Raw genomic sequence first — 27517 nt, forward strand, 5'->3', positions numbered from 1 at the left:
TTACACAGCCTCCCCACCTCCCCGCTAATCCCAACACATCACTCCTGTACCGCACAGCCCTCTCACACACATCTCTTCCTCCCAAGGACTCGCCTGGTCCTTGGTTTAAGGCTGAGGAAGTAACACTGGCTGGAGGGGGAATGGAACCGCGGGCTGAGAGGGGCCAAGGATCTTTGCTAATTGGAAAGGCTCTAACTGTGATGGACGGTGATACTCAATTTTTCTAAAACTTGAGTGTGTGGGGGAGGGTGCTTGAGGGGTGATGCCTTTGAACACAGTTTCCGAAGGGAAGGATCTACTGCTGCCCCCCCACCCCACCCCTGGCACTGTCAGAAATCCTCAGGGACCGGGCCCTGTGTCCCCAATGCCCGGCCCCTGAGGATGGTGAGGCTTGGTGACTGGATGTGCAGTGGCTCTGGTGACAGCAGCCTGAGGTCAACTGGCTGTGAGAATTTGGGTAAGGCCTGTCCCCAACTGGTCCTCGGTTTTCCAGTCTGCAAAAGGAGTGGAGGAAGGCTTCAGGGGGGAGAAAAGCCCCTCTCAACCTCAAATGCAACAATTCTGAAAGAGCAGGTGCTTTGCAAGGGGCCCTGGGGAAGGCTGTGCTGAAGGTTCGGGTCTGCAGAGTGCAGCTGGGGTGCAGGGGCAGGGCTGGGACAGCTGACCCCCGGTAATCCAGGGGAGGTGGGAAGTGGGGGCGGGCGGGCCGGCCTGTGACTTGAGGGCCCCTCCCCGCTACGGGCAGCTGGCTTGGGGCTGGGGCGTGACTGTAAATTCTCCCCGCCGCCACTGCCGTCGCGCCGCTGTGGCTGCAATAGGAGAAGTCCAAGACGGCTTCCTCCTCCTGCCCAGAGCGGGCAGCGGTCAGAAGCGGGCAGCACCCCAGTTTTCTGCTTCCCCTTCCCCTCACGTAGGTGCTCTTGGCTGCTGGGAGCCCCGCTGACTCACCCCGGGTCCGGCAGAAGCGGCCTCTGCTGGGACCAGGTAGGCAGTCGTCGGGCGGGGCTGAAGAGGAAGGGCTGGGGCTGGGGGGCGGGGGGCGGTGAGCCTGACTTTAGGGAGGGTAGCTGAGGCAGTTGAGGTCCAGGGGGGCCGCACCCAGGAACGGAGCAAAGTAGGAAAACTGAGGAGACCTGGAGAGTAAGACTGAACAGATGTGGGGAGGCAGGAGGGTCTGTGGGGAAGGCAGGTCCCCCAGAAACACTGTGGAGTGATCTTGGTAGCTTTTGGGAAGAAGGCTGAGCTGGGAGAGGGACTAGCGGGCCTCCGAAAGGGGCTGGGGGAGAAACTGAAGGGCCCTGGAAAGCGAGGGCGCCTTTGGGGGGAAAGCTGCGGGGTCGGGGTGAGGGAACCAGGTCGGGGGGCTGGGTGGGTATCTGGGGGGTCAGGGGAGGCAGTCAGGGGGTTAAGGGGAACCATTTCTGGAGGATGCCGAATGCGGGGTGCAATTCCAGGCACCCCCTAAGTCCCCCACCCGGAATCGGCAGGCGTCGGGGTGAAGCCTGAAGCGCTAGGGGAGCGGAGACACCCCCCCCGACCGCATGGTGGGCGGTCGGGGGGTGTGAGGGACACTTCTCCGAGGCACCGGAGGTGTGGGTCGCGGCTTCCTGGGGACGTCCCCGCCCTCGGCAGGGATGGGCCTCCCCGGGTGCCCCCTCCCTGCCCCCCGTAGCGGTCTCGGTCCACGTTCTTCTCGGGATCCGGGAATTGCTGGCCGCCCCGACGGAAATCCTGCCTTTGACCGCGATTGCGGGGAGGGGCTGTCTCCGTGGCAACGGGAGGGCGGAGGAGCGGAGCCGGGCTCTGCTTGGCCGCAGCCGTGGCGCGTTGCCCTCGTAGAAGCCCACTCCGGTCTCCGCTTCCCTCCCATTTGGGTCCTCAATCGGAGCAGGGCCGCGGGACAGAGGAGTGCAGCGACGGTGGTCCGCGTCTAGGGGTCCTGGGGTGGGCGATCTGTAGTTTCTGGGACTTGGCCAGACTGGGTTCTAGATCGCAGTGTGACTGTAGGCTAGTCATGGGGCTCATTTTCCTCATTTGAATTATGGGGGGAAATCGCGTAATTCATCACGTCCGTAGTCTGGAGAATCAGGTGCCGAAAGCAGGTTTTGCTAAGTGTGCTGGAGAGGTCAGGGGTTATTTATCACTGATCTGGAGACCCTTCCCTGCACCTTCTCAAAAGCATGTAGGAGCTCCAGAAAGCCTGACATGGCCTCCAGGGACCAGCACACAGTTGACCTCTAATCAATAAATAAATGTTTGTGATCTGTCGAGGGTCCATACTGGGAAAGTCAAAAAGTCTGAGACCGATCTTCAACATCCCTGGTGCCACACCCAGCATCCCGAGTCCTGTGGCCTCCTTCCACCTGCGGTGGTTGTGGAAAAACAGGGCTCTGTTCCCACTTCACAGACGGGAAGATGGAGATTTGGGAGTCAATGACTGACAGGGCCAGTGGTAGGGACTCAGGGCCCAGGGTGTCTTGTCCCTGACATGGTGAAGGAAGTAGCCAGAGCTGAGGCCTGAGGTCCCCCCTCATCCCCACCAAATCCCAGGGAGCCCTCCTGAGTGGGTGGAGGGGGAGTGGTGGAAGGCCTGGGCTCCATGGGCTTCATGGCTGGCTCCTGATCCCAGTGGCTATGAGGGTGTGAGAGTATTTATGACTAGGGTTTGGGCGTTGAGTGAACAAGCATCAGCATGTAAGCCCACGCGTGGGCATTTGGGTGTTCTCTGCAGCTACCTGGGGCTGATGTGGAAAGGAAGTGGCCAGACCTTGAGAGGCTGGGTGGGTGGGGGGGGCAGAGCTGGGGAGGTGAGAGCCAGGGCCCTCCCGGCTGGCCTAAGGTTGGACCTGGAGAGGGGGCTTCCTGTCTGGCCACAACGTGGAACGTAAACTCTTATTCTTTCAGCCCCACCCCACCCCTCAGGACCACCCCTGCTTCACCCATCCCCAGGATCTGGTGGGTGTGTTTCTAGCAGCAGCCAAAAAACCTCTTTTACTCACAAGAAGTGAAGAAAATTCAGCTGACACCCTCAGGACCATAAAGCTAGTGTGACAAAGAGGTCCCCTCCCTCCTCTCCTGCTCCCACCCTTGCCCCGCCCTCCCCCACACACCAGGGTAGTAGTCCCAGATTAAGGTATATCTTCTGTGCCCCCCGGTGTTGGGGTGGAGCATGGTAAGGCCTCCAGAAAGCCTGGCATGAGATGGTTGGCGATGCAATGAGAGGTGCAGGCCTCTGTGAAGGAGGTCAGGGCTCACTGTGGGCAGTGGAGCTCAGCGAGGGGTGGAAGGTCTCAGTGAGGGATGAAAGCCTTCAGTGGGGGGCGGGGGTGTCAGGACTTGGTGACTGTGACAGTGGGGTGACGTGGCACTGAGACTTGACCCTTGCTCCCCCAGCCCTGACCTCCCCATGGACAGTCCAGAGTCTTGAGGAGAAGCCAGATCTCTTGCAGGATGGTGGTTTCCTGCGGCTGCCCCCAAACCCCAGTTCCCTGTTGGTGAAATCCCCTAGGCAGCTGGGCCAGCTCAGCCCTCCCACCTCACCCTGGGAACTTCTCTTTCTTCTCAGCCCTGCTGTTCCTCTTCCCTCAGCTTTAGAGGTGCTTTCAGAGGCTTGACTGCATTTAATGCTCAGAAGCAACCTCTTGAGGTAGCTATTTCTATTCCTATTCCTATTTTGGGGGCAGAGAAACTGCAGCTCAGAAAGGTGAACTCACATGCCCAATGTCTCAAGCTAGTTGTCAGGCCAGATAGAACTTCCTCCTAAACCTGTCTCCAGATCCTCCATATACTTGGCCAGGGCTAGTGGGGAACAGGACATCCTGGGTCTACATCAAGGCTTTGGGAAGTATGGCCTCAAGAAAGAATGTGTGGGCCTAGGGCTCCTGTGTCCAGGAGTAGGTGGGAGGAAGTCGGGCTCCCTGCTGGGTGGCCAGCTGCCATTCGATATGGCAGGGGATGATGTGTTCAGTTGCCCAGGAGCTGGGTAGGAAATATGACGTTCCCCTGCACAGTCTTTGGAGAACACAGCCACGGTGCCAGGAACAGCACTCTGGACCTGAATTAATAGTCCTGGCTTTGAATCCCCCATCTGGCTATTCGACCTCGAGCAAGTTATTTCCACCCTACACAAAGATCCGGGTGAGCTGATTCATGGTCCCTGGGGGGGCCATTCCAACTATGACGTTTGTGGTTCTCAGGTTGACTTAGCCACCGCATGCTGGGCAGGAGCCACATCTCCTTAAGCCTTCCCCAAAGCTGCACAGAAGGTACAGTTGCAAGCACTGAGGTTCAGAGGGCTTGTGTCGTTCATCCAAGGTTCCAGTTGGGTAGAGCCGCAGAGAGGAAATGTTGAAGGCCAAAGCACCGTGGTCCAGGGTTGACCTCAGCTCTGACATCCACAACCTGACTTTTTAAAAAAGATTTTATTTAATTTTAGAGACAGAAAAGGGAGGAAGGAAACAGAGGGAGAGAAACATCAACCAGTTGCCTCTCACACACGGCCCAACCAGGGACTGGGCCCTGACTGGGAATTGAACTGGTGACCTTTGCTTTGTGGGATAATGCTCAGCCAACTGAGCCACAGCACCGGTCAAGGCTACAACCTGATTTTGACCTGGATGAGCCTCTAGTAGCTGACTCCTGTCAACCAGGTGTTCAGGAGGCATATTCACAAAGAGAGTCAAGTCACCTTCCTGTAAAATACAGGTGATAATAAAACACACTTACTTCATAGGGCCACTAAGTGAGATCATGCATGGGAATTGCTTGCATCAGTACCAGACACTGAATAGCTTTTCAGTAAATTAGCATTTTTAAAAATATTATTTATTTATTTATCTTTAGAGGGACAGGAGAGAGGGAGAGAAATATCAATTGTATGGTTGCCTCTCATGCATCCCCTGCTGGGAACTGGCCTGCAACCCAGGCATGCGCCCTGACTGGGAGTCGAACCTGCAACCAACTGGTTCTCAGGCTGGCATTCAATCCACTGAGCCACACCAGCCAGGGCCTCTCTTCTTTTCTTTTTTAGTTCTCTTTCTGACTCTCATCATTTCTCTTTTCCTGTTTCTGTCTCTACTTTTCATTTCTCTCTCTCTCTTTGTCTCTTTCTAGCAGTGAAATGCTGGAGCCAGCTAGTGCTGGCTCTGGGGAGCTGATTCTGCGAATCTCTTTCCAGCCCCGTGTTCAGGAAGTCACTTCGGTAGCCTGAAATCAGCCATGGTGGGAATATTTACACCATGGAAATCAGAAAATGTGACAAATCAGGCCCTTTTTTCCTTTTAAGAGTCAGCATACCAGCATATCACACTGGGTTTCTCTTCGTCTTGCTGCACTTATGTCTCCCTGCATCTCCCCGTCTCGGTCTCTAACTTTTCTCTTCCTATCTCGTCCTCCGACAAAGCCAAATGAGCGTGGTCACACTCAGTGTATCCCCCTCACCGCCTTGGGCCATGAGGATGCCATACCCTGGGCCCCACGCCCTCAACCCACATCCCCCAACCCCCTCGACATACTGGTGTTCAGAGGGCCAGGCCTAGCCCTGGACTCTGGTCCCCATTAGGTCTAGAGTGCAAAGCCCTGAGAGCTGACCCTGCTGCCTATTGCCCGTGGTATCAGACCTGCCATGGCTGGTCCTCGGCCCACAGAGCCCTCTGCCTCCTTCATAGCTGACAGTTTTCTCAACCCCACCCCATTCCAGGCATGCAGAACCTGGGGCTCCTGTTAGGCGCAGTTAAAAACATTGTGGAAATATGTACTTCAGTGGCAACACTGTATCTATGTGGGGACCCAAGAAGTTGTATAAATTTGTGTCTTCTGGAGAAGGGAGCTCTGTGTGGGTCCGCCATCTGGGAGGGCTGTGTCCCTGTGGGGGCTCCGTGCATCTGTGCCTGTTTGGGGGAAGGGCTGTAATTACCCGTGTCTGTGACCAGGCATGGGAAAGAAATGGCTCTCATCCCGGGGCCAAACAGCAGTGTGTATCAATTGTGTAACCTCGGGCAAGTTTCTAAACCTCTCTGTGCTCCAGTTGCCTTATCGGTAATAAAAATACTTACCGCATAGGGTTGTTGGGGGATGAAATGAGATAATGTATGTAAAATGTTGAATGCAGCGGCTGGCACATAGTAAGTGCTATGGATTCTGAACACGCTATTTTGGGGGAGAGGCTGTGTGTGTGTAGGTGGGTGAGGGCTGGAGGTGAGTGTATATGGGGTGTGGGTATCTTTGAAGATGTGTCTGGGAATCTGGTGTGTGTGTGTGTGTGTGAGAGAGAGAGACTCCACGCAGAGGAGCTCAGAGGCTTTGCGTGAGGTGCTGTGTGTGTCCAAGAATGTGTCAGCTGTGTGCTCCTGAGTATAGACCCTGTGTGCCATTTGAGATGCACATGTGTCTTCATGTGAGAAGTCCCTTATCCTCATCCTGTAACCCTTGCTTTCATATTACCCTCATCTGTCCCCTCAGTGCCTGAAACCCCTGGACGCCACTCCCACCTCCATTCTCTCCCTGCTCCCAGCCCTGCCACCTCCTGGAGCCTGTCCAACACAGCAGTTTTGCCCTAAGGGAGGGGTCCTGAGGTGAAGATCTCTGCAACGCCTTGGTGAACAGGGGCTTTTTTAGGTTTCCAACCACAGCCCGCCTCACAGTTCACCACATGGGTGCCAGCCCCCCCCCCGGCTCCCCCCGCCTTACAAAGGAGAACAGTTACAGTGAAGGGTGAGAGGGGTTGGTAGGACTAAGGTGAAGATCAGGGCACTGATGTGACAGAGTCATCAGACATGGTGGTGAACCTGGTGGATCCAGGAAGGCTTCCTGGAAGAGGAAGAGGTGAGTGGTGCTTGGTAGGAGAGGCAGGACCCAGAGACAGGAGGAGGAAGTTATCCATGAGGGAAACTGGACTTGGGGTTCAAGAAAGGCTAGGCAGCCCTGGCTGGTGTGGCTCAGTGGATTGAGCACCAGCTCGTGAAACAAAATGTAGGCAGTTCAATTCCCGGACAGGGCACATGCCTGGGTTGCAAGCCAGGTCCCTGGCTGGGGGTGTGTGAGCGGCAACCTATCAACGTATCTCTTGAGCATTGATGTTTCTCTCCCTCTCTTTCTCTCTCCCTTCCCCTCTCTCTAAAAAGTAAATAAATAAAACCTTAAAAAATAGAAAGAAAGGAAAGGCAGGGGCCCTGGGGCCCCTCTGGGGAAATCAGTGTTCTCTGGGTCAGTGTTCCCCACCCTGCAACTCTCCATGCATCTCACATCTTAGGAAACTGAGCTCTGCCGGGCAGTTCCTCTCTGAGTGTTGCAATGGGAGAGTTTCTGGCAGGGCGTGGGGAGCCCTTGCTCAATGACCTGTCAGCCTGTTGCTCAGGGGACACAGTCACCGGGAAAGGCTAGGCACATTGGTGGGCTCTCCAGGGGACTCCCAGTTGCCCTGGTTCCTGACCCGGGCCTTTCCTTGATGTGGGGATAGGAGCAAGTTCTGGAGGTAGGTGTCTACCTTTACTTTGCCACCAGATGGGTGGCTGGGGCTTACCCAGCCCAGGCTGGGAGCAGAGGCTGCCTCCAAAGGAAGGAGACTGTGTTGTTAGGAGTCAGTAACTAGCAGCCCCCCAAGAATGGGTAGAGCATGGCTTGGTAGAAATCCAGTGAGAGAAATGGATCTAATTCTAAACTATGAGTGTCCAAGTCTGTTTTCTGAGAGGCGTCCTGTGGGTGTGCATGTACATGTTACTGTACTTCAGAGCTTGGGCTTGTGTGTGAGTTTGTGTTGGTGTGTGGTGGTGGTGGTGAGCACACTCACGTCAAGTGTATGCTGTGAAGATTGGTGTGTGACTGTTGCTGCTGTGTGTATTACTGTCTGTGTCGGTGTGTTGGTGTATCGGGCTGATGTGACAGAGTCAGTGTGGGCATGTGTCCCGTGTGAGGGTGAATGTGTAAGTGTACCAGGGATGGTGAGAAGGGAGATGAAGGCAGAAGTCACACTGGAACACAGCCCAGGCCTTCTGGCTTCCCGAAGAGGGCAGGAGCCAGCAGCTGGCTTACAGGAACACTGGCAGAACCTGCATCTTCTCTGTCCTTCTGTCTTGCTCTCAGGTCTCCAGCTCCTCCCAATGACCATGCCGCAGCCCCACTGACGGAGGGAGCAGGGGCCTGAGGGGTGAGTGAGGAGAGTGGGGTCTGAGGGCTTCACATACGCAGGAACCCTTCCCCAAGAGTCATCAGCTTTGAGGGTTGGGAACTTGGGTTGGGTGGCCTTCCCAGGTCCCACAACTCCTCACAGACCCCTCCTCCTACAAGGGCCCTGTTGCTAGGTAACAGATGGGGGAGCCAGAATGAGGCAGCTTGAGAGGCCAGAGGCTGGACCCACGACAGGAAATGGCCTTGATCCCCCTCTGCAGGGAGTCTCCAGGTGCAGGCACACAGCCCTCACACACTCACTCACAACCTCACATCCATGCATAATGTGCGCATCCGTGGGGAGACACACACAGGCACAGACACATTCACACATTTCCACAGAGCGCACACACAGACAAGCACGTGATGATACACAGACACAGAGGCGCCTCCTCACACAGACCTGCATGCACAGGAATACACACACAGGCACACACTCTTGCACAGAAACACATACATGCATACATGTAAGAAACGAGCACATGCAGAGCCATCACATACATGGATATGTACATGCACTTATATACATGGGCACTCAGACATTCACAAAAGGCTGCACATATGCAGAGACTCATACCCACCGACAAACTCACAAATACTTAGAAACACACAAAAGGCACACACGAGCACTCTGAAGGAGTCCCAGAAATGCAACATATTGAAGGAATAAGAGGCACAAATCTAGAAGTAAGGCCGGCGACATTTGGAAGCAGAAAACCAGCCCCACTGAGCATATGCGTGCCCTCTCCAAACACGCTAAGGCAGCTGGTAGGGAGATCCAGCGGTAGCCCTGCCCCACCTGCATCCCTCACTGGGGAGGCCCCCTACTCCAGACCTGAGAGGAAAAGCTGCATGCTTGTGTCAGAGTCATCAGCTAGGCAGCTGGACCTGGTGGTCTATGCGTGTGCATGTGCACATACATGCGCATGGGTACGTGCATAGGGTAGCGTATCTGGCAGGGGCCCCCAAGTGAGGCATGCCCCCATTCTTTAGCAGGACACGTGGGATGGGCTGTGTGTTCTGCAAGAAATTGGAGCCGGGGCCCAAGGAGGACGCTGGCCTGGAAGGGGACTTTAGGAGCTACGGGGCTGCAGACCGCTATGGCCCTGACCCTACCCAGACCCGACCTGCGTCCTCCTTCGTCCAGATCCCCAACTACAACAACTTCTGCGCTCAGCCCACCAGCCCCGCCTTCCTCGATGGGGGCACTGTCAGGGGCATCTCAGGTGAGTCCAGTAGGCTGGAGGCAGGCACTCCCTGGGCCCTGGGGGAAGGGAGGATAAGGACTTGTCCTCAAGAGCCTCCAGTGTGGCAGGGGAGACACAGCCCTGCTTTCAGCACAAGCTCTAAGTAGAGCCCTCCTCAGAAACCCTGATTTGAGGGGAAGATGTTGCTCTGACCCATTCTGAGAGAGGGACCCTGATGACGTGCAACTGGGAATTCTTCCTGGTGGGGAAGAAGAGGAGATGGTGACCTGGAGACTCCCCAGATTGGGAGGGATGGGCTTGAAGGTGTGTGTCCCGAATCGAAGGGGGCCAAGCTGTGAAGCCCAGGTTGGAAATCCATGGGACTCCAGAGACCTTTGGGAAGAAGGGCATAGCAGTGAGGAGGCACAGTGCCTGGCTGGGGAACAGGACGCTAGGGGTGCCGGCCCCTTGGGGTCCCCCATCCTGTGCCCTACTCGGCTGAGTAGCCCTGACTCTGCAGGGATTGGGGTGACCCTGTTCGTCGCCCTGTATGACTATGAGGCCCGGACTGAAGAAGACCTCACCTTCACCAAGGGCGAGAGGTTCCACATCCTGAACAACACGTAAGTGGCAAGGCCACTCAGCATGGCCTGGACTGGGAGCAGGACCCAGAGGAGAAGTCTACTCAGCCCCCATTCTCAGAAAGCTCCAGCCGAGCTGGAGGCACAGGTGCATGACGACAACAGCCCTGGGTGATGGCCACTGCGTGAGGGGAGCATGAGGAACCATGGGCACAGAGATACCACCAAATACAGTGTCCAGGGCAGTGGTGATCGGGGCAGGCCTCCTAGAGAAGTTGATTTCTCAGCTGAGCCTAGAGAAATGAATAAGCATTGAAGGAGGGGAGAAAAGAGGAAGAGAGAGAGAGAATGAGAAAAAATGATGACTTCTGGAACCCACCAAGTGGTTCAGTGTAGATGGGTCATAAAATCTGAGGTGCCGAGCAGAGAGAGCAGAGGCTGGGGAGGTGGGTGGGAGCAGATCTGCAGGGCTTTTGTAGTCATGTCGAGAGTCTGAGTTTTATCCAGAAGGAAATGTGTAGCAATTGAGGGCGGGGTTCAGTAGGGAAGTGACCTAGTTAGTTGTACACTGCCTACCCGAACCCCAGCTCAGCTGAGCAGCCAGAGGAGAAAGTCAGAAGTCCTAGATGTTCCTAAACACTTTCCTTCTCCAGGGAACGGTCTCCTGGGACAGCTGTAGTGACTGGGGTTAAAACAGACAAAAGCCGTGGTATGTGTGTGTCCAAGATAAGGGGTTGGCAGGGCCAGTCTGCCACTGATCCTTTGTGTGGCCCCAAAGTGCGCCAGGGGCTAGGTTGCTGCTGACACCCCTGTTCTGTGCCTACAGTGAAGGTGACTGGTGGGAGGCTCGGTCCCTCAGCTCTGGACAAACTGGCTACATTCCCAGCAACTATGTGGCCCCAGTGGACTCCATCCAGGCTGAAGAGTGAGTAAGAGTTGAGGGGAGACCAGCCCTATGAACAGTATTCTGGAGTCCAGACTCAAGGTCACCTCTTGGGCAAGTCACAGCTCCACTCTCTATCCTTATCTATAATTCTGTAAGATCATTGGGAGAATAAAAGAAGATAATAATGATGGTAATAATAGTAGATGATACTTATCTAGCAGGTACTACGTGCTGGGCACTATTCAAAGTGCTTTGAGTATATTCATGGAGTTGGGAACTACTGTTATTGTTTTACAAATGAGTAAACTTAAGGCACAGAGAAATGAAATATCCTGCCCAGTAATGTCCAGTAAGTAGGTGGAGCTGGTATTTAAACCCAGATCACCTGGGTGCATTTGCTAAGCATTGTACAGATTGTCTCTCAGTGACAACAGCAATGTGTGGGCTTTAAAAAATTGTGAAGTGCTAAACAAATGCAAGGGGGTATTATTTAGAATTAGTTCTATTAAGGAGGCAGGGAATGACTCACAGAGTCCGTTTATGTACTTGAGATACTACTACGGGTACTTTACCTGCCCTGATTCATTTACTGCTCAAAATAACTCCACTGATATTACTATTGTCTCCGTTTTACCAATGAGGAAAGTGAGGCTTGTATATATTTTTTATCTATCCGCACATGTACATATATATGGGACAAAGAAAGATCAGAGAGACTGCAGAGTGAGAGTCAGCAGGACATGGTAGCTGATTCGCTGCTGGGGTGCAAGGAGTGGGAGGAATCCAGGGTGGACCAGAGTCTTCTTGAGGAATTGGGTGGGTGATGGCGCCATTTGCTAGAGCGAGGAACGTAGGTGCAGGTCAGTTTCTAGGGGAGACCCGTTGGGTTAATGTCCATGGATAGGAATGCCCAGGGAAGAGACCGCCAGCAAGTAGGTTCCGTTGTGCTTTGCATGAGAGGTGCCCAGCTCGTGCCGAGCCATGCCCCGAATTAGTCCGGAGGGAGGGGCAGCTGCGTCTCATTGGCACTAAAGCTCTTAATTTGCTGTAGCCCTCGTTTCTGGCGCGCCTGGGCTGGGGCGGAAATTTGGGACTCTTCAGAGTGGAGATGGTAATTAAAGATGCATAGTGGGGTGAGGCAAGAGGGAGGAATGTGAGAGAGATTGGTCCTAGGAACCAATTTTGAAAAAAACTGCCCTCAAAAGAGAACTTGCCGATGGAAAACCAGGCCAGGCCACGTCAGATCAGCCAAGAGGGCAGAGGAGAGGTTTCAGGAAACGAGAGGAAGTAACAGCGCTTCCACTGGATTTGGCAATGGGGTGACCTTTGTGCGAGATCTGTCTGAGTGAGTGGGTGCAGGCCAGACAGCAGAGCCTGGGACGGAGTAGGAGATGAGGAAGTAGAGATCCAAGTATGAAGTCCTTTTTCAAGCAAAGGGAAGATGAGAGCGTTAACAGAATGTCAATGGCAAGAGAGGATTTAGGACAGTTTCCTTTGGGAAAAGAAGAAACGTAGGCATAGGTGGAGGTTGCTGGGATGGAGAAGCTGCAGCTGGAGGCTGGTTGGTGGGGGAGAGGCGTCTCTGAGCGGAAGGGAGGGGACAGGGTCTGGAGCTCGAGTGGGGTGAGGACTTCATCTACTGAGGGTTGTGGAAGGCACGGAGGAGAGGGGCGGTGGTGGTGCAGAAGACGAGAGCTTCTTGGGGTTCATGCTTGTGTCCCCACCTTGGGGGGCAGTGTCAGGAAGCCCTGAGAGGCACTTAGTGCAGGGTGGTTGTTAAGAATAGTGCAGCGGTTTAGGGTGCAGGCCCTGGAGCAGACAGCTTAGGTTCCTTTTCTAGCAACACATCTTAAGAGCTTGTGGCCTTGGGCAAGTTGCTTAACCACTGAGATATCTCAATTTCCTCATCTGTAAATGATGGTTAATAATAGTACTTACCTCACAGTGTTGTTATAAGAATTCAATGAATACATGTATGTATTAGAGCCTGACACAAAATTAATGCTGTTATTATCATATCGATTATTAAGGAAGTAGCTTATGTCATGGGTGTGGGTGGGGGCAGGCTTTGAAAAAACTTGGAAATGTGTCTTGTCTACACTGTCCTGTAATAGTTTTCTTCCCCATCCTGCCCACCCTCCTGGACACTCCATTTGCCAATGTCTTCTCCTGTTCCCCAAAATGCACCTAGTTCCCAGGTATGGGATGACAATTTCAGAATTCACTGAGACTGCCACCTCCCTTGATTCGAAAACTGTGCTCTTTTTAATTGAGCCCTAAATGGTCATGAGCCAATTTAGTGACTGAATGACATCTGACCCCCGCCCCAAATTGTAAGAAAATCGATTTAGAAAGTTACAGAGTGGTAGAAGTGAGCCAGCTGGGCTGTGTCAGCTCAGGAAACAAGTTACAGAGGCCAAAGTAGGGCCCTGGAGCTCAGGAGAGAGAAGGCAAAAGTAACTCCACCCAGGGGTAAGAAGGGGGGGAAGGGAAAGGCAGGAGTGAGCTCCAGACATCTGATTCTTTTAAGGCACCTGTGGTCACTTCATCTCTCCAGCGTACTTTTAACAGTTGCTTTGAGGCTACAGTTCAGTCCAAGGAAGAATATTCAAGAGACAGCAGGAAGGCTTGAGGCCTGAGGTTGAAGCTGAGACTTAGAACAACATGCAGATTTAAGAGAATGGAGGAAAAGCCACAGGCAGGAGCAGTGAGAAAGAGGGGAGGAGAAGCTGGAAAGAGTGTTGTTCTGGAAGCCAGAGGAGGAAAGGGTTTGCGGGTGGGTGTGGGGAGAGGGATCTGAGTGATTGCCTGAGCTGGTGTGAAAAGAGCCAGGGTGGGCCACAAAGGGTTTCAAGGAGAGTTGCTTGCAGGCTTGTTAGGGGGGTCACTTCCCTTCCCCCAGTCTCAAGTTCCTCATCTATAAAATGAACTCTTGGAGGAGCAGCCATGACATGGACTGATAGACGGGGGCACCCCGATAAGGTCACTGGTGACTGGGGTTCTAGCAATTTTAATTCAGGAGAAACCCAGAGAGCGGAGAGGAAAAAAGCCTAACCTTTACTGGGCACCTACTATGTGCCAAGTGTTCTAATTCCCCCTTTCTGTGATCCTCACACCCAGCCTGTGAAGCAAGTGTATGAGCCCCCTTTCGTGGGTGAAGACATTGAATCTTGGCTTGTGAGGTGACTTCCCAGGAGGCTGACTTGGGGGTTGAACTTGGTGTGTACCTGACTCTTGCTGGCCCTTCCCAACAGGTGGTACTTTGGAAAAATCGGGAGGAAGGATTCCGAGAGGCAGCTGCTCTCCCCAGGCAACCCCCGGGGAGCCTTTCTCATCCGGGAGAGTGAGACCACCAAAGGTGGGGGCTGTGCGGTGGCTGGCCAGGGGCTGGGACAGCCTAGCCTTTAGGGTAGAGCTAGAAGCAGTCAGTGGAGCTAAACCCGGTGGGGTGGGGCTAGGAGTGGTGAGGTGGGGCTTGCAGGGCCAAGACTGAATGGGGTAGAGGGGCAGAGCTAAGACTAGGGCTGGGTTCAAGGGATGTAGCTGTTCAACTTCAGAGTCCCCAGCCTTCAGGGCCTCTCTGGGCTCCCAGACTGGGGCCGAGGAGGAAAGCAGGCCCAAAAGTGACCCGTTCCCACAGGTGCCTACTCCTTGTCCATCAAGGATTGGGACCAGGCCAGAGGAGACCATGTGAAGCATTACAAGATCCGAAAGCTGGACACGGGTGGCTACTACATCACCGCGCGGGCCCAGTTCGACTCGGTGCAGGAGCTGGTGCAGCACTACATGGGTGAGGGCTGCCTCTTGGGACCGGTGTGTGCTGCAGATTTCTGACCCAACCCGCTGAGACGGAGGCCCAGGACTGGAACCCAGTCGGGGGCTCTCTCGCCCAGGACACTGCTCTGTAGAATTCCAGAGGAAACAGGACAAGAGGCCCATGGAAGCATGAGGGTCTCATGTCTACATCTTTGTGGGGAATCCTCAACTCCATGTCCATCTGTCAGAATCCCATTTTATCCTTAGAGGCTCAGCTGGAGGCCACCTCCTGTGGGAAGTCCCCTAGTCCTTACAAGGGATTGCCTAACCCTCTTGGTGTCACACCCTGACCTGTGACCTCACCTGTGGTCTACTTCCTTATAACTGATCTTAGAGGCTGGGGTGGGATGAGGAATGTGTGGGCTATCCTGGTCCGACTGACTCCAACACCCTGCTCCCCAGAGGTGAACGACGGGCTGTGCTACCTGCTCACAGCAGCCTGCACCACCATGAAGCCACAAACGCTGGGCCTGGCCAAGGACGCCTGGGAGATCAGCCGCAGTTCCATCACGCTCGAGCGCCGGCTGGGCACTGGCTGCTTTGGGGATGTGTGGCTGGGTACGGAGGTCCCAGGGGCCTGGGTGGGTGGGAGGACTTGGGCTGACAGGGGACCCATCTTGATGAGCCATGGGCACCTGGCAGGCACGTGGAATGGCAGCACAAAGGTGGCAGTGAAGACGCTGAAGCCGGGCACCATGTCCCCCAAGGCCTTCCTGGAAGAGGCGCAGATCATGAAGTTGCTGCGACATGACAAGCTGGTGCAGCTGTATGCTGTGGTGTCTGAGGAGCCCATTTACATTGTGACAGAGTTCATGTGCTATGGTGAGAAGGGGTTCAGGGAGGGAAGTCTGGCCGGGCAGGATTTGGGGCAAAGTTAAGATGTCTCTGGGGGAGGGACTCGGATGGTGATCTGTGATGGGAGGGAGCACGATGGACAGGCACAAACCGAGTGAGGCTACAGAGAAGTAAAACCACGTGAGCGCTGGGTGTGGGGTCTGGGCTGAGTCAGACAAGGTGGGGTCTTAAGAAAGAACCCCAGGTGGGTGTGGTCAGCCGGTGATTGGGGCTTGGGAAAGTGAAGGTGGAATCTGTAATGAGGAAGGGTCTGGGACAGAGGCTGAGTGGGTCAGGTCCTGTGGCTGGAGGGGGCACCTAGGGAGAGAAAAGATGTGAGCAGGGGCAGGGTGTCTGTGGGAGTGGGGCCTGGGCAGGATCTGTGAAGGACTGAGGTAGCAGGACCCTACATGGGGGAAGATCTAAGTGAGAGGGCTGGGAGCAAGGGAGCAGGCTATGGGAGATGGGTTCTGGGTAGGGGAGACAGGCTGGCCTACGAGTGGGGGCAGGGTGTTGCTGCTGATTTTCTGGGTTCCTCTCCCCAGGTAGTTTGCTGGAGTTCCTCAAGGACCAAGATGGCCAGGATTTGAGTCTGCCCCAGTTGGTGGACATGGCAGCCCAGGTAAACTGGGGCAGCAGCCTTCATTTCTCAGACCTCTCTCCTATTAACCTTCCACAGATCCCTCCTAGAGCCCTTAAACTTTTAACCTACCCTAGACCTGCAGCCCCACCCACTGCATCAGCTGCAAACTGAGGCAGGGAACTGGCTATCTCTGAGCCTCAGTGTCCTGGTTTAGAAAGTTGGTTTTTTAAATGATGTGTCACATAGCCATGGTGTTCCCATCTCTCCATATCTTGGCCCCAGATAGCTGAGGGCATGGCCTACGTGGAGCGCATGAACTACATCCACCGTGACCTGAGGGCAGCCAACATCCTCGTGGGGGAGCGGCTGGTGTGCAAGATCGCCGACTTTGGGCTGGCCCGTCTCATTGAGGATGATGAGTACCATCCCCGGCAAGGTGTCCTGCCTCATCCCACCTTGGGGCCTCACATACTCTGGAACCCTTCCCCATCCCAGACCATCTGGGACACTCCCATCCTGATGTAGTGTAAGAGGCAACCCTGGGTTCAAATCCAAGCCCCTCTAGTTACCAGCCATGTGGCCTTGGGCAAGTCACCTAACTTCCGTGAGCTATCTTTTCTCATCTATAAAATGAAAATATTCAGACAACAATAAGCCAACAAATATTTATTAAGCACCTACCATGTGCCAGGTATTCCTATAATTCTCAAGTGAAAAACAATAAGCATAGGCCCTGGCCAGGTAACTTAGCTGGTTAGAGGGTCATCCTGACAGATCAAGGTTGGGGGTTTGATGCCCAGTCAGGGCACATGCAAGAATCAACCAATTAATGCATTAATAAGTAGAACAATAAATTGGTCTCTCTCTCTCTCTCTTCTTTCGTCTCACTCTCAAATTAATAAATAAAAATTAAGAAAGGAAAGACAGTAAGTATGATAGTGTGAACTCTGTAGCCAGAATGCCTGGGCGTGAACCTTAATCACCTGTAAGCTGTGTGGTCTGCCTCCCCCTCCTCATCTGTACAGTGGGGATAATAATACAGTAGCATGTATCTCACGGGGGTTTGTAAGGTTTAAATGAGTTAATGCATGTAAATCACTTAGGACAGTGCTTGGCATGTAGTCAAGTCTATACAGCAGGTCCTCAAATAATGTCCATTTGTTCATCATTTCATTGTAACATGGATAAGAAAAAAATTGAGTCCCAGCTGGACCACTGTCTGTGTGGAGTTTGCATGTTCTCCCCATGAATTCATGGACTTTCTCCAGGTCCTCTGTTTTCTCCCTCACCCCAAAGCTGTGCACATGAGGCGAATGGGCATGTGCACCTCATCCCTGTCTGACCGAGTGTGTATGAGTGTGCCCTGCAGTGGAAGGGCATCCTCTTCAGGGTGGGTCTTGCTTTGGCCCTGAGCTGCCAGCAGAGGCTCTGGTCACCCTCAACCCTGAACTGGAATAAGCAGTTGGAAAGTAATTATCTTACGCATTTTTATTCATTTTTCTTCTCTCTGTTTTCTTTTTTATCCTCACCCAAGGACATGCTTATTGATTTTGGAGAGAAAGAAAGGGAGGGACAGAAATAGGGAAACATCTATGTGAGAGAGGAACATTCATCAGTTGCCTCTCACATGTGCCCCAGCCAGGGACCGAACCTGCAACCCAGGCATGTGCCCTGATTAGGAATCAAACCCATGACCTTTTGGTTTATGGGATGACACTCAACCAACTGAGCCACACTGGTTAGGGCTTATTTATCTTTCTTAAATGAATGTACAGCTCACACTTATCTCAATGTTTAATATTAGAAGTATTTGGGTCTTTATTTAGAAGTTTGGTGATATTTTTTGTGACTTGAAATATGCCACAGGAACTTAACTTTTATTTTTTTTTATCGATTATTAGCCTAGGTGAAATTTGGTTTTGTTATATGTTGCTTCACTTAAAGTCACACTTTCCAAATACCTATTAAAGACATGAAGTGAAGATTCACTGTACAAGTGTTAGATGTTATTGTTATGAGAATCATTACAATGTTTGTAAAGTGCCCAGCACTACACTAGACATATAATACTAGACATAAGTTATTAGACAATGTGCTGGCTAGATTCTGGTGGGGCTGTGGGGAGTGGGTCCCCTCTGTCATGCCCAGAAACCTCTGTGCTCGAGGTTCTTGATACTAAAGACAGCATTCTTTTAATCCAGCTGTTCCCAGGGACCCCCTCATTAACTTTCCCTTCTACTCCCATCTCTCCAGGGGCCAAGTTCCCTATCAAGTGGACAGCCCCAGAGGCTGCTCTTTATGGCAGATTCACCATCAAGTCAGATGTGTGGTCCTTTGGAATCCTACTCACTGAACTCATCAGCAAGGGCCGAGTCCCTTACCCAGGTTAGCTGGGGGGTGGGGAGATGGAATGGTGGTCATGGGGAAGGACTTCCTCCTGGCTGCTTCTTTGGGAGGGGCTAGACCCCCTGACTGACGAAGCCCCACTCTCCAGGCATGAATAACCGGGAAGTGTTGGAACAGGTGGAGCATGGCTACCACATGCCATGCCCCCTGGGCTGCCCAGCATCCCTGTACGAGGTCATGTTGCAGACCTGGCGTCTGGACCCAGAGGAGAGGCCGACCTTCGAGTACCTGCAGTCTTTCCTAGAGGACTATTTCACCTCCACAGAACCCCAGTACCAGCCTGGGGATCAGACATAACCTGTTTGGGCATCGCCACCTCTCTAGGGGTACCTGCCAGCCCTTTTCAATCCCCAGGGCTCTGGTCCCAAAGACCCCAGGCTTAGAACCCTATGGAGTCCCAGCATGGCAGAGCAAGCAGGCTGGTCTGATGCTGTTGAGGGCAACCCACTCATTTTAAGGACGGGCAAATTGAGGCTCAGAGATCATCCCTCACCAAGTTTGGCCCAAGGCATTATTTCTCTCTTTTCAAGTTAGGACCCTACATGTCTCTAGTCTCCCTATTCCTGCGCCCCACCCCCACCAAAAAAAATGCTTAGACCTTGTCTAGTTATTTATAAAACTGTATATCCTTTCTCTCACTTTCCCTGCCCCTGAATCCTTGCATTCCTACCCTGTCAACCCACCCCAGTCCAGGACCCCAGAATTCACCTCCCTCTCAATTCTCTTGTGTCTATAAGTTACAAAGAGAGGAAAAGACTTTGCTGGATTGCTTTCCTTCTGGGTGTACACTATAGTTCAGGACTGGAGTCCAAGGCGAAGACTGAGGGAGAGGGGTACTGAGGGTTCACCCCCTCCCTATTAATAAACATGTGTGTTTATTAATTTTGTAAATAAGAAAAACGACAGCACGTGTCCTTGAGCCATGAACATACCTTCCTTTGGGAGGGGTGGTGGGTGGTCAGTGGGAGGTGAGTGGGGCTGATTCGGCTGCTGGGAAGAAGGGAATGTGAGAGAGTGCCTAATGCCTACTCAGCACAGGGTGTCCAAGGGGGATTTTGGGACCCAAAAGTCCTGCTTGCCCCTACATGAGTTTAGGATGAGTTGAGAGATGGATACACAAGACAGGCAATGGGAGATCAAAATGTCCCCTTCATTACTAATGTGACTTTCAACGTGTGTGGGTTTGCTAATTCTTTACTTGATTTCTACAGATATACTCTTCATCACAGGCACAGCAGAAGACCTCCCCCAAAAGGTGCAATGGGGGGAAGATTACAGTGGATCCTCTGCAGCTCCCCCAAAAGAAGACGGAGGGTGGGACTGAGAGTTAGTCTAGCTCTTCTGATTTCCTTTGACAGCTCTGTCCCCTAGGGGGCTTTTGGAGCGGTTTGGAGGCAGTTTTGCTTGTCACAATGGCTAGGGCCTCCTACTGTCTCGCGGTGGGCAGGGGTTAGAGGTGATAAACAACCATCCATGCACCTGTGCTGGGAGGAATTCTGCCACCCTGGGTCCCCCTTTGAGACACTTTGACAGCTGACGTGCCTCTATGTGGAAACAAGGGGAACAGGGAATAAGGATGCCCACGGCTCCTGTCAGGAAATTGTTGACCCCCGGACTTACCAAGGAGGTGAACAGGGAAAGTGGGTGGGAGCTGGGAATCACTGCTGCAATTGGCAAACAATTGCTGGGCGTTAACCCTGTGAAGGGCCCTTTGCTAGGCAGGACCTGCGGGACCTCAGGAACACAAATATGAACAAGACCAGTCCCTATCCTGGAGCAGTTCACAGGCAGGCTGGAGAGAAAAACAGTAACTCATTTATTCAGTGTTTGAGTGCCAGATATGTTTGCAACCATTTAATCTAGTTCTGAGTCTGGTTCTAGGATGAGAAAACTGAGGCTCAGAGGTCACACAGCTATATGTGACAGACAGGGGATTTGAACCCTGGTCTCACGCCAAGGCCCACGATCTTTCTAATAGACCTCATTGCCTCTGGCTTTAGGAAGAAATCATATCTGCCCCATGTGGATGTTTGGAATATCCTTCTCCCTCTAGATTTTGGTAGAAAAATCCCCCTAGAAACCCAAGGTGAGTGACCTAAAAAAAAGGGCACAAGGTGTCCAGTGCAGATTGAGAGCTCCCAGTGTTTAGTCCTGTGCTAGAGGTTGCTGAATGGGAGCAATAAGATGGAGAGAGGCCAAGTGGCTCCTTAGAGAGGTGGTCACAGGAAGCCTTGGCTCTGCACATTCAAACTTTCAGGTGCCAAGGCTTCTCAAGGGCCATGGTCTCCAGCCAATCAAATTCACAAGAGCCTGATGTATAAGCCAGAGTCCCAGTGTTCTGCCATGGAGTAAGCAGCTAAGAGCACAGCTCCAGAGCTGTACTGCCTGCTGTCAGTCTTGCCTCCACCATGCAGCTCTGTGATTTTGTGCAAGCTATTACCTTCTCCAAGCTTCAATTTCCTCATCTGTGAAATGGCAATAAAATACCCCATATATGCTAGCTCTCTTTGTCACTGCCTTTTACAAATTATTTACTCTATAGTAGGTATCCTGCTAAATGCATGCTGCCATTTAATCTTCACAGAACCCCATGAGGAGAAGACTCCTGTATCTTCATTTTACCAGTAGGGAAACTGAGGCACACAATGAAGTAAATAGGTTATAAGACATAACTGGCAGAGCAGGGACTTGGGCCAGACCCTCTGACTCCAGAATCAGTGCTCTTAGTCTCTATGGTTTTTTTCCTGGGACCAAAATATTTTTGTCTGCCTGGTGGGACTCTCTGCCTGGTATCTGGATGCCCGCTGAGTTAAAATGAAGGCCCAGCAGGGCAGTGAACCACATGAAGTTCACTGGGCCCTTATGCTCAGCAGAGACCAGAGCCTCCTGAGCCTGGAATCCCTGTATCTACTGGTTCCCTGTCCCTCTCTCTGGTGCAGCTGAATAAATTCTCCCTTGCACCCCCTTTTCTGTGCATCCTTCTGTTCCCTTCAGATAGAGCACATGCAATTGATTAGGCCCCCGTTTTCTCAATTTCAATCACATCCTCACCCTGCCTCCCTGAGATTACAGGCAGGTCACCTTGATTGCGGTTTCTACCATTCACAAAACCCTTCAATCGTTTACAGAACCATCTCTCGCCTCATTCACTCCCCCACTTGGCTCTTCTCCTGATATGTGGATTTTACTGGCTTAAGACTCAGAGGGCAATTTTATTTCCAAGTTCATGGTGGGGGAGGAGGACACCTAATTGACTAATGCTAGGTGTTTCACATGCATCATCTAATATGATCCTCCTGAGGCAGTGCACCGGTGTGATTATTCTTGTTTCATAAAAGAGGAAACAAAGACTCTGGGAGGCTACGACACCTGCCTGAGGTCATACGGCTGGCTGGCAGAATCAGGATCTGAACCCAGGTTTGTGTGACTTCGAAGTCTCATTCATCCTCACTATATCGCATTCCTTTTTTTGATGGAGAAGCATGGGGAAGGGTAATACTAACTCAGAGTCAGGCCCAGGGAGGGCATGGGGCAGATAGGGGTCTGGGGTAGCCCCATATATGCTGAGGATTGTATTTGTAAAAGAACCAAGTCATTTAGTAATTTGGCACATATTTACTGATATCTCCTGTAGACTGGTCCTGCCCAGGAGGCAGAACAGTAAACAATTAGGACACTTAGGGGCAAGGTCAAATCTGAAGGCCAAGGGAGACTTCTTGGAGGATGTGGAAGGGGAAAAAAAAAACCTGATGAAGCAGCCAGAGGGTGAGATCATCCCCCACTGAGGGAATAAGCATGTGCAAAGGCCCAGAAGTATGGCAGAGCAAGGTCAAGCCAGGCAAGTGCAAATAATTATGTATGGGAGGGTTGAGGGTGCAGATGAGGCATGGAAGAAGGTTGGAAGTAAGAGAGTTGGAAGGCCTGGGAGTATGGCCCCTGAGTTGTGGAAAAAAGTCAGAGAGAAATCTAGGGGGCTTAGAACCTATTGGGGGCTGAGTCCATCTTGGATCCCATTGTTCTAGTACTGAGCTGGGTGGACCCACTATCTACTCCAGTAGTTCTCTCCTAGGTATAGTATCAAATCCTCCCTTTCACCCATTACACACCCACACAGCCCACTGCCTGGAAGTCCGGCAGAGGTGTCCATCCGCCCTCTAGTTGTCAGTGTGGGTACTACATTTTAAAACTGCAGGAAACTCCTCTGGGATAGGACTTAGGTCCTGCTCTCAGAGCTCACAGTAATGGTGATGAGGATGAAGGGGACAGACCCCTACAGAAAATGTGGGTAAACGGGGAAGGGTCATAACTCAGCTGGGCATGGGGAAGTCTGGAAGGCTTCTCAATGGAGGTGTTGCTTCACCAGAGACTTGCAAAAGGAGTGAAAGTTTTGTTTGATAGAGAAACGAGAAGGGCATTTCCAGACTCGAATAGGACCTTGCAGGCAGGGACAACTAGGTAGGTGTGACTGGGGTGAAAAATTTGAAACTAGAGGTGGAGATGGTAAGGTAGTCACGAGTCTGGTCTGCCATGCGTGTGGGCTAAGATTCTCAGTTTGGGGGCCATGAGAAGCACTGAAGGGTTTTGAGCAGGGGAGTAACAAAGTCAGATTCACTTTCTAAGTGGAACGCTCTGCTGACTGATGTGACAGAAGAATGAGAGGGGAAGAAGTGGGAAAGGGACACCCCTCTTGAATACAAAGAGCCACACCAGGTCACATTCACAGGACACATGCCTACAGCACGCCTGTGAACCAGGCACATGATGACGCCTACAGACATGTCGGTGGGGTCCCCGGCTGAGCACCAACAGATAAACAAACACGCTCTGATATACACTCGGACACATAATTCAGGTTCACAAGTCGAAAAGAAACCAAGGAGCTGACAGAACCCTACACACCCTGATGGACACACAGGAATTCTCTCCCCCCACCTCATATACACACACACACTCACACACACAGGGGCCCTACCCTGCCCCCTGTCTCCCCCAAGGTCCCCCATCACCTCCGGCAGGAACAAAGCTGACCCTTGCCCTCTAGCCTCTGGCCTCTCCTCCCACACCCCCTGCCCAGAGGGAGGAGCTGTTTGAAGTCTGGGCTGCAGCTGGGGTTTCCTGTTGCCTGGAGGAATGTGGGAGGACTCACAGGGAGGGGGAATGAAGAGGGGCCAGCAGAGGAGGAGGGATAATGGGGGCCTGGGGGCCTTAGTTCCCACTGTACCACAATGAGGAGGGGCTTTCTGCTTCCATGGTCTCTTGGGCCCCAGCTCTGAGCTGTTCTCATCCAGAGGAGGGGAAAACCAAGGCCATGGTGGCTCCAGTCCAATGAGCCTGTTTCCTGGATCTGTAGCTCAGTGACTTAGGACGGGTCCATAACCTTTTTCAGAATCAGTTTCCCCTTCTGTGAACAGGAATAAATCTCTCTCTAGCAATCTATACATTTCCTGAGAGAACTCCAAGAGGGGTCCTGCCCCAGAACTTCTGTGGCCAGGGAGGACAGTACCCATCTTCACCGAAGGCTTACTTTATTTTGCCCTTCCCGTGAGCCCCAGGGGCCTGGCTCCAGCCTGCTGTGACTTCTCAGTTATTGTTGTTATTATTATACGATTCAATAACCCCTCAACATGCCCTTGCCAGTTTTCAAAGTGCTTTCACATCTATGTGCTCAGTGAGTTTTTTACAAGCACTGCCTGTGACACAGGGAAGGGATTACTCTTCTATACATGTGGAAACTGACACTCAGGGAGGTGAAGGACATACAAGAGCAGAATCAGAACCAGGTCTATCTGGTTCCTATTCCACATGGCCTCGAAACCCTGAGGCTCCACAGCTTTATTTCTAGATTCTCATCTCTATTTCCTAGGGTCTAATTGTACCACCTTCTGCTTACATTGAAACAAAAGTGGTTAGAACGAGCTGAACTGGAAAGGGATGATGCAGGTTCTTCCAGAACCTGGGTCCCCTCCTTCAAGTCTACTTTCTCAGGGAGCTTACAGCAGCTTACCAGGGCAGCCCTGGGGTGGTGAGTCCCACACTCTTTTTAAGGACTGGGTAACTAACCTTAACCCTTTTAGACTGTGGCTGGCAAGGCTGACATGAAGATTAGACACTAGGTGGCAGCAACAGCCCATAGGAAAACTCAGTTTGAGTTTGTCTTGGGGACACCCCTTTCAAAACAATTTGGAGAGGCTCCAAGAGAAAGACCAGCCCCCACATGACTGTGAAACCCTGTAAAACTTGATTTCTAGTGCTGCCCAGCACCTTGGTGGTTAACAGTACGCGCGCTCTCTCTCTCTGCAGAGGGGACAGCTGAAGCAGCCTGGGTTGGGAGGGGCATGCTTGGAAAACCCTACCTAACTTCTATTCTCTCCCCAAGGGGCCATGGACCCTACTGGCCTTGCCTTCTGCACCTCATCACTTAACCTGTCCCCTGCTGTGCCTTTCCCAAACTCCTCTTCATCCTAATCCCCACCCCACCAGGCTCCCTCACTCCCTGAAGCCATCCTGTATTACCCCATCTAATTCCTTCCCAAAACTTGATTCAGATTGGCTGGGGTCTTCATGCAGAGCCTAATAGTTAGGGATGTGGATGTGAGGAGAGATAAAAGAAAGGGGAATCTTGGCTCCTTTTATCCTCCCCATTGTTAAAATCTGTCTTGTGAGGGACCAACTAGGGCACAATGCCAAAGCCTCATCTATTTGTGATAACTTTAGACTCAGACTCTGTTGCTGCAAAGGGCCCCTAACAACTTTAACCACTGCCTTCACTAGTATCTGACCTTATAAGACTTCCCATTCAATGCACACATCTTGAAACCTAAGGTTTGCCTGCAAGAAGCTGCTCCCCAAAAGATGCCTGTCCAGCTGGCCAGGCCAGAGCAATGGGTGTAACATTTAGAGCCCTGGACCTCTCCCACTGCTGTTGCCACTCCCCTCTCCAAGGGCCAACAAAAAGTGCCCTCACCCAGATCCCTTCTCTTGCCCTCTGGAGATTCCAGACCTTCCTAGAAGAGGAGCTTGGAAGAGATGGAGGTATAGGGAAAGTGGTGAAAGGAAGCTGCATTTGGCAAAATGTCACCATGTGCCTTTGCCACATGCTGACCATTACCCTGCCTTACCCCACAGGGCCAAAGGAAGAGTCAGAAACAGGTGGACCAAGGACAAAGGTAGTGCTGGAGGAACTTCAAACGTGGGGCAAAGCAGACAAAGCTGACATGGGCAAAGAAATGTCAGACACACAGATGAAGCAGAACTAGCTCAGGACCAGTTAGAGCTGGTGTTGGTAGACACTGAGGACAGGACAGTGACCATACATTATTCATCTCTGTGTCCTCTGTGAGCCACACACAGACACTGGGAGAGGAGATCAGACGAAGGCCTGGGGAGTCACAAACTCCTGCATGGCTCAGAGGTGAAGCAGTAGGCTTTGCTCTACCACTTCCTAATTGGGGGACCTGGGCCTAACAGTGCCCTCATCTTTAGAAATGCTAAGGGTACCATTTCACCAGGTCTTTGCAGGACTCAAGGGCCCTGTGGTGTCCAGTAAATGGCAGCAGCAGCAGCTCTTCCTGGGCTATCCAGCTACCTCCCCTTGGTAACCAGGCCCTGGCGGTGCACATTCCCATCTGCGGGGATGGGCCAGGCAGGGGGCCCCCCCGAGCTAGGAGCTAGGGGCTGGATAACAGATGTGACCTGAAGAGGAGGTAGGTGAAAGTGCTGAGCCCAGCCCCCTGGCCGCAGCAGGAGCTTTTAACTGTTGAATTTGAATCTTGCTTCCTGACACAATGAAAACGCTCAGTCGAATTCTGGAAGTGTATGCGTGTGCACTTGCACATGTGTGCGCGCAAGCGGGCGCGTGCTCGCGCTATCAGTGGATTTTCCAGGACTTTTGTGCCCCTGTCGCCCTTGGACTTCAAGGAAAACTATGAGTTGGGGTGGGAGGGGTAGCTAAACCTCGAGCTCAGCGTGAGACGGGGTCACTGAATGAGGAGGAGGCTCTGGTGGGGTTGTGAGTTTTCTGGAACATCCCTCCTGCACAAGCCCTTGCACTTTACTCAGTAAGACAGCTTTTCATAAAGGGAGAACGTCCCCAAGTTCATAGAATTTATCCTCTTTTCTCATCCATTTCTCTTCCATTTAATTGGGACGCCCCAGAAAGTCTCAGGTCTTTGGCTAATCCCTTGATCCACTACTCAACTTTCATTCCATTCTCAGACCCCGCCCCTTCGCTCCCTCCCGCAACCTCCCTCGAGCCAGAGCCCCTTGCATGGGACAGGAAACTTGGGAAACGTTCCCAATCCTTGAGGAAAAGGAGCACCCCTAGGTAAGCGAGGACGCGACCCTGCTGAAGGGATTAGGGCGCAGAAACGCTGCGGGATCCGAGCCGCGCCGTCGGAGCTGCGGCGCGGCTCCGCCCGCCCCGCGCGCGGTGCTGCTGGGGCGGGGACTACAAGTCCCGGCGTGCTACGCGCGCGCTCCCCCCTGGGGTTCCGGATGGTGAGCAGCGAAGGTAAGGCGAGCTCGCAGAGGCAGCGGCGGCGGCGGCGGAGACGGAGAGAGGCAGGCAGGCAGGGCGAGGGCGAGAGACGGAGGGAGGGAGTGAGCGAGCGAGGCAGACCAGACAGACAGACAGGCGGGCGGGCGGGCAGAGCGAGCCACCCACCAGGCTGCGCTCAGTCCCTCTCGCAGCGGAGAGAGCAGAAGGCAGGAGGAGGGAGGGGAGGAGGGGGAGGGAGAGAGAGGGAATCCAGCTACCACCACCCGAAGCCAGCGTCTGCTTTCTGTCCTCATTTCCTTTTCCCACCCAGCTCTGAGAGCAGAGAAAGGCAGAGAGCGAGAGAGGCAGAGACAGTCGGAGAGACAGACAGACAGCCTGAGAGAACGGGAGGGAGGAGGGCGGAGGAGGAGCAGGAGCAGGAGCAGGAGCAGGAGGAAGACTACGCGGGGCGCGTTCCCTCCCAGGTTTGCAATTGGGGGGTGGGGGCGGGGGTGTCCAGGACTGTGAGAGTGTGTACGCGGCGGGAGGGGGGTAACGTGGGGGGCGCAGAGAGCGAAGGAGTGA

At 52.9% G+C, this 27517-nt stretch overlaps 2 protein-coding genes across 9 annotated transcripts in view; both read left to right on the forward strand.

Moving 5' to 3' along the window:
• Positions 1–786: 786 nt before the first annotated feature.
• FGR (FGR proto-oncogene, Src family tyrosine kinase) lies at positions 787–20259 on the forward strand. Of its 5 annotated transcripts, none has more exons than XM_037032862.1 (13): positions 787–984; positions 8080–8143; positions 9157–9389; positions 9871–9973; positions 10758–10856; positions 14072–14175; positions 14458–14607; positions 15036–15191; positions 15276–15455; positions 16013–16089; positions 16333–16486; positions 18304–18435; positions 18545–20259. In XM_037032862.1, the coding sequence occupies exons 3-13, from the start codon at positions 9170–9172 to the stop codon at positions 18751–18753; spliced, it is 1584 nt and encodes a 527-aa protein (XP_036888757.1). In that variant the 5' UTR covers positions 787–984; positions 8080–8143; positions 9157–9169; the 3' UTR covers positions 18754–20259. The 5 variants fall into 5 exon arrangements, with proteins under 5 accessions (XP_036888757.1, XP_036888762.1, XP_036888761.1 ...); XM_037032867.1 differs by having other exon boundaries at positions 9160–9389; XM_037032866.1 differs by lacking the exon at positions 787–984 and adding an exon at positions 1058–1140.
• Positions 20260–26931: 6672 nt separating this feature from the next.
• Positions 26932–27517, forward strand: part of AHDC1 (AT-hook DNA binding motif containing 1) — a 63623-nt gene continuing 63037 nt past the window's right edge. For 2 of the 4 annotated variants that reach the window (XM_037033034.1, XM_037033035.1), the window contains exon 1: positions 27064–27417. Coding sequence is in view for 1 of the 4 variants with exons in the window: in XM_037033033.1 (XP_036888928.1) it covers positions 26950–26965 (16 nt within the window). In the remaining 3 variants the exon portion in view is untranslated. Of the gene's footprint in view, positions 26966–27063; positions 27418–27517 lie in introns of those variants that run through there. The other 2 variants (XM_037033033.1, XM_037033036.1) reach the window with 2 other exon arrangements.

This window comes from Sturnira hondurensis, unplaced genomic scaffold, assembly GCF_014824575.4.
Source record: "Sturnira hondurensis isolate 20B ecotype Veracruz unplaced genomic scaffold, ASM1482457v3 Scaffold0021555, whole genome shotgun sequence".
Taxonomy (NCBI): Eukaryota; Metazoa; Chordata; class Mammalia; order Chiroptera; family Phyllostomidae; genus Sturnira; species Sturnira hondurensis.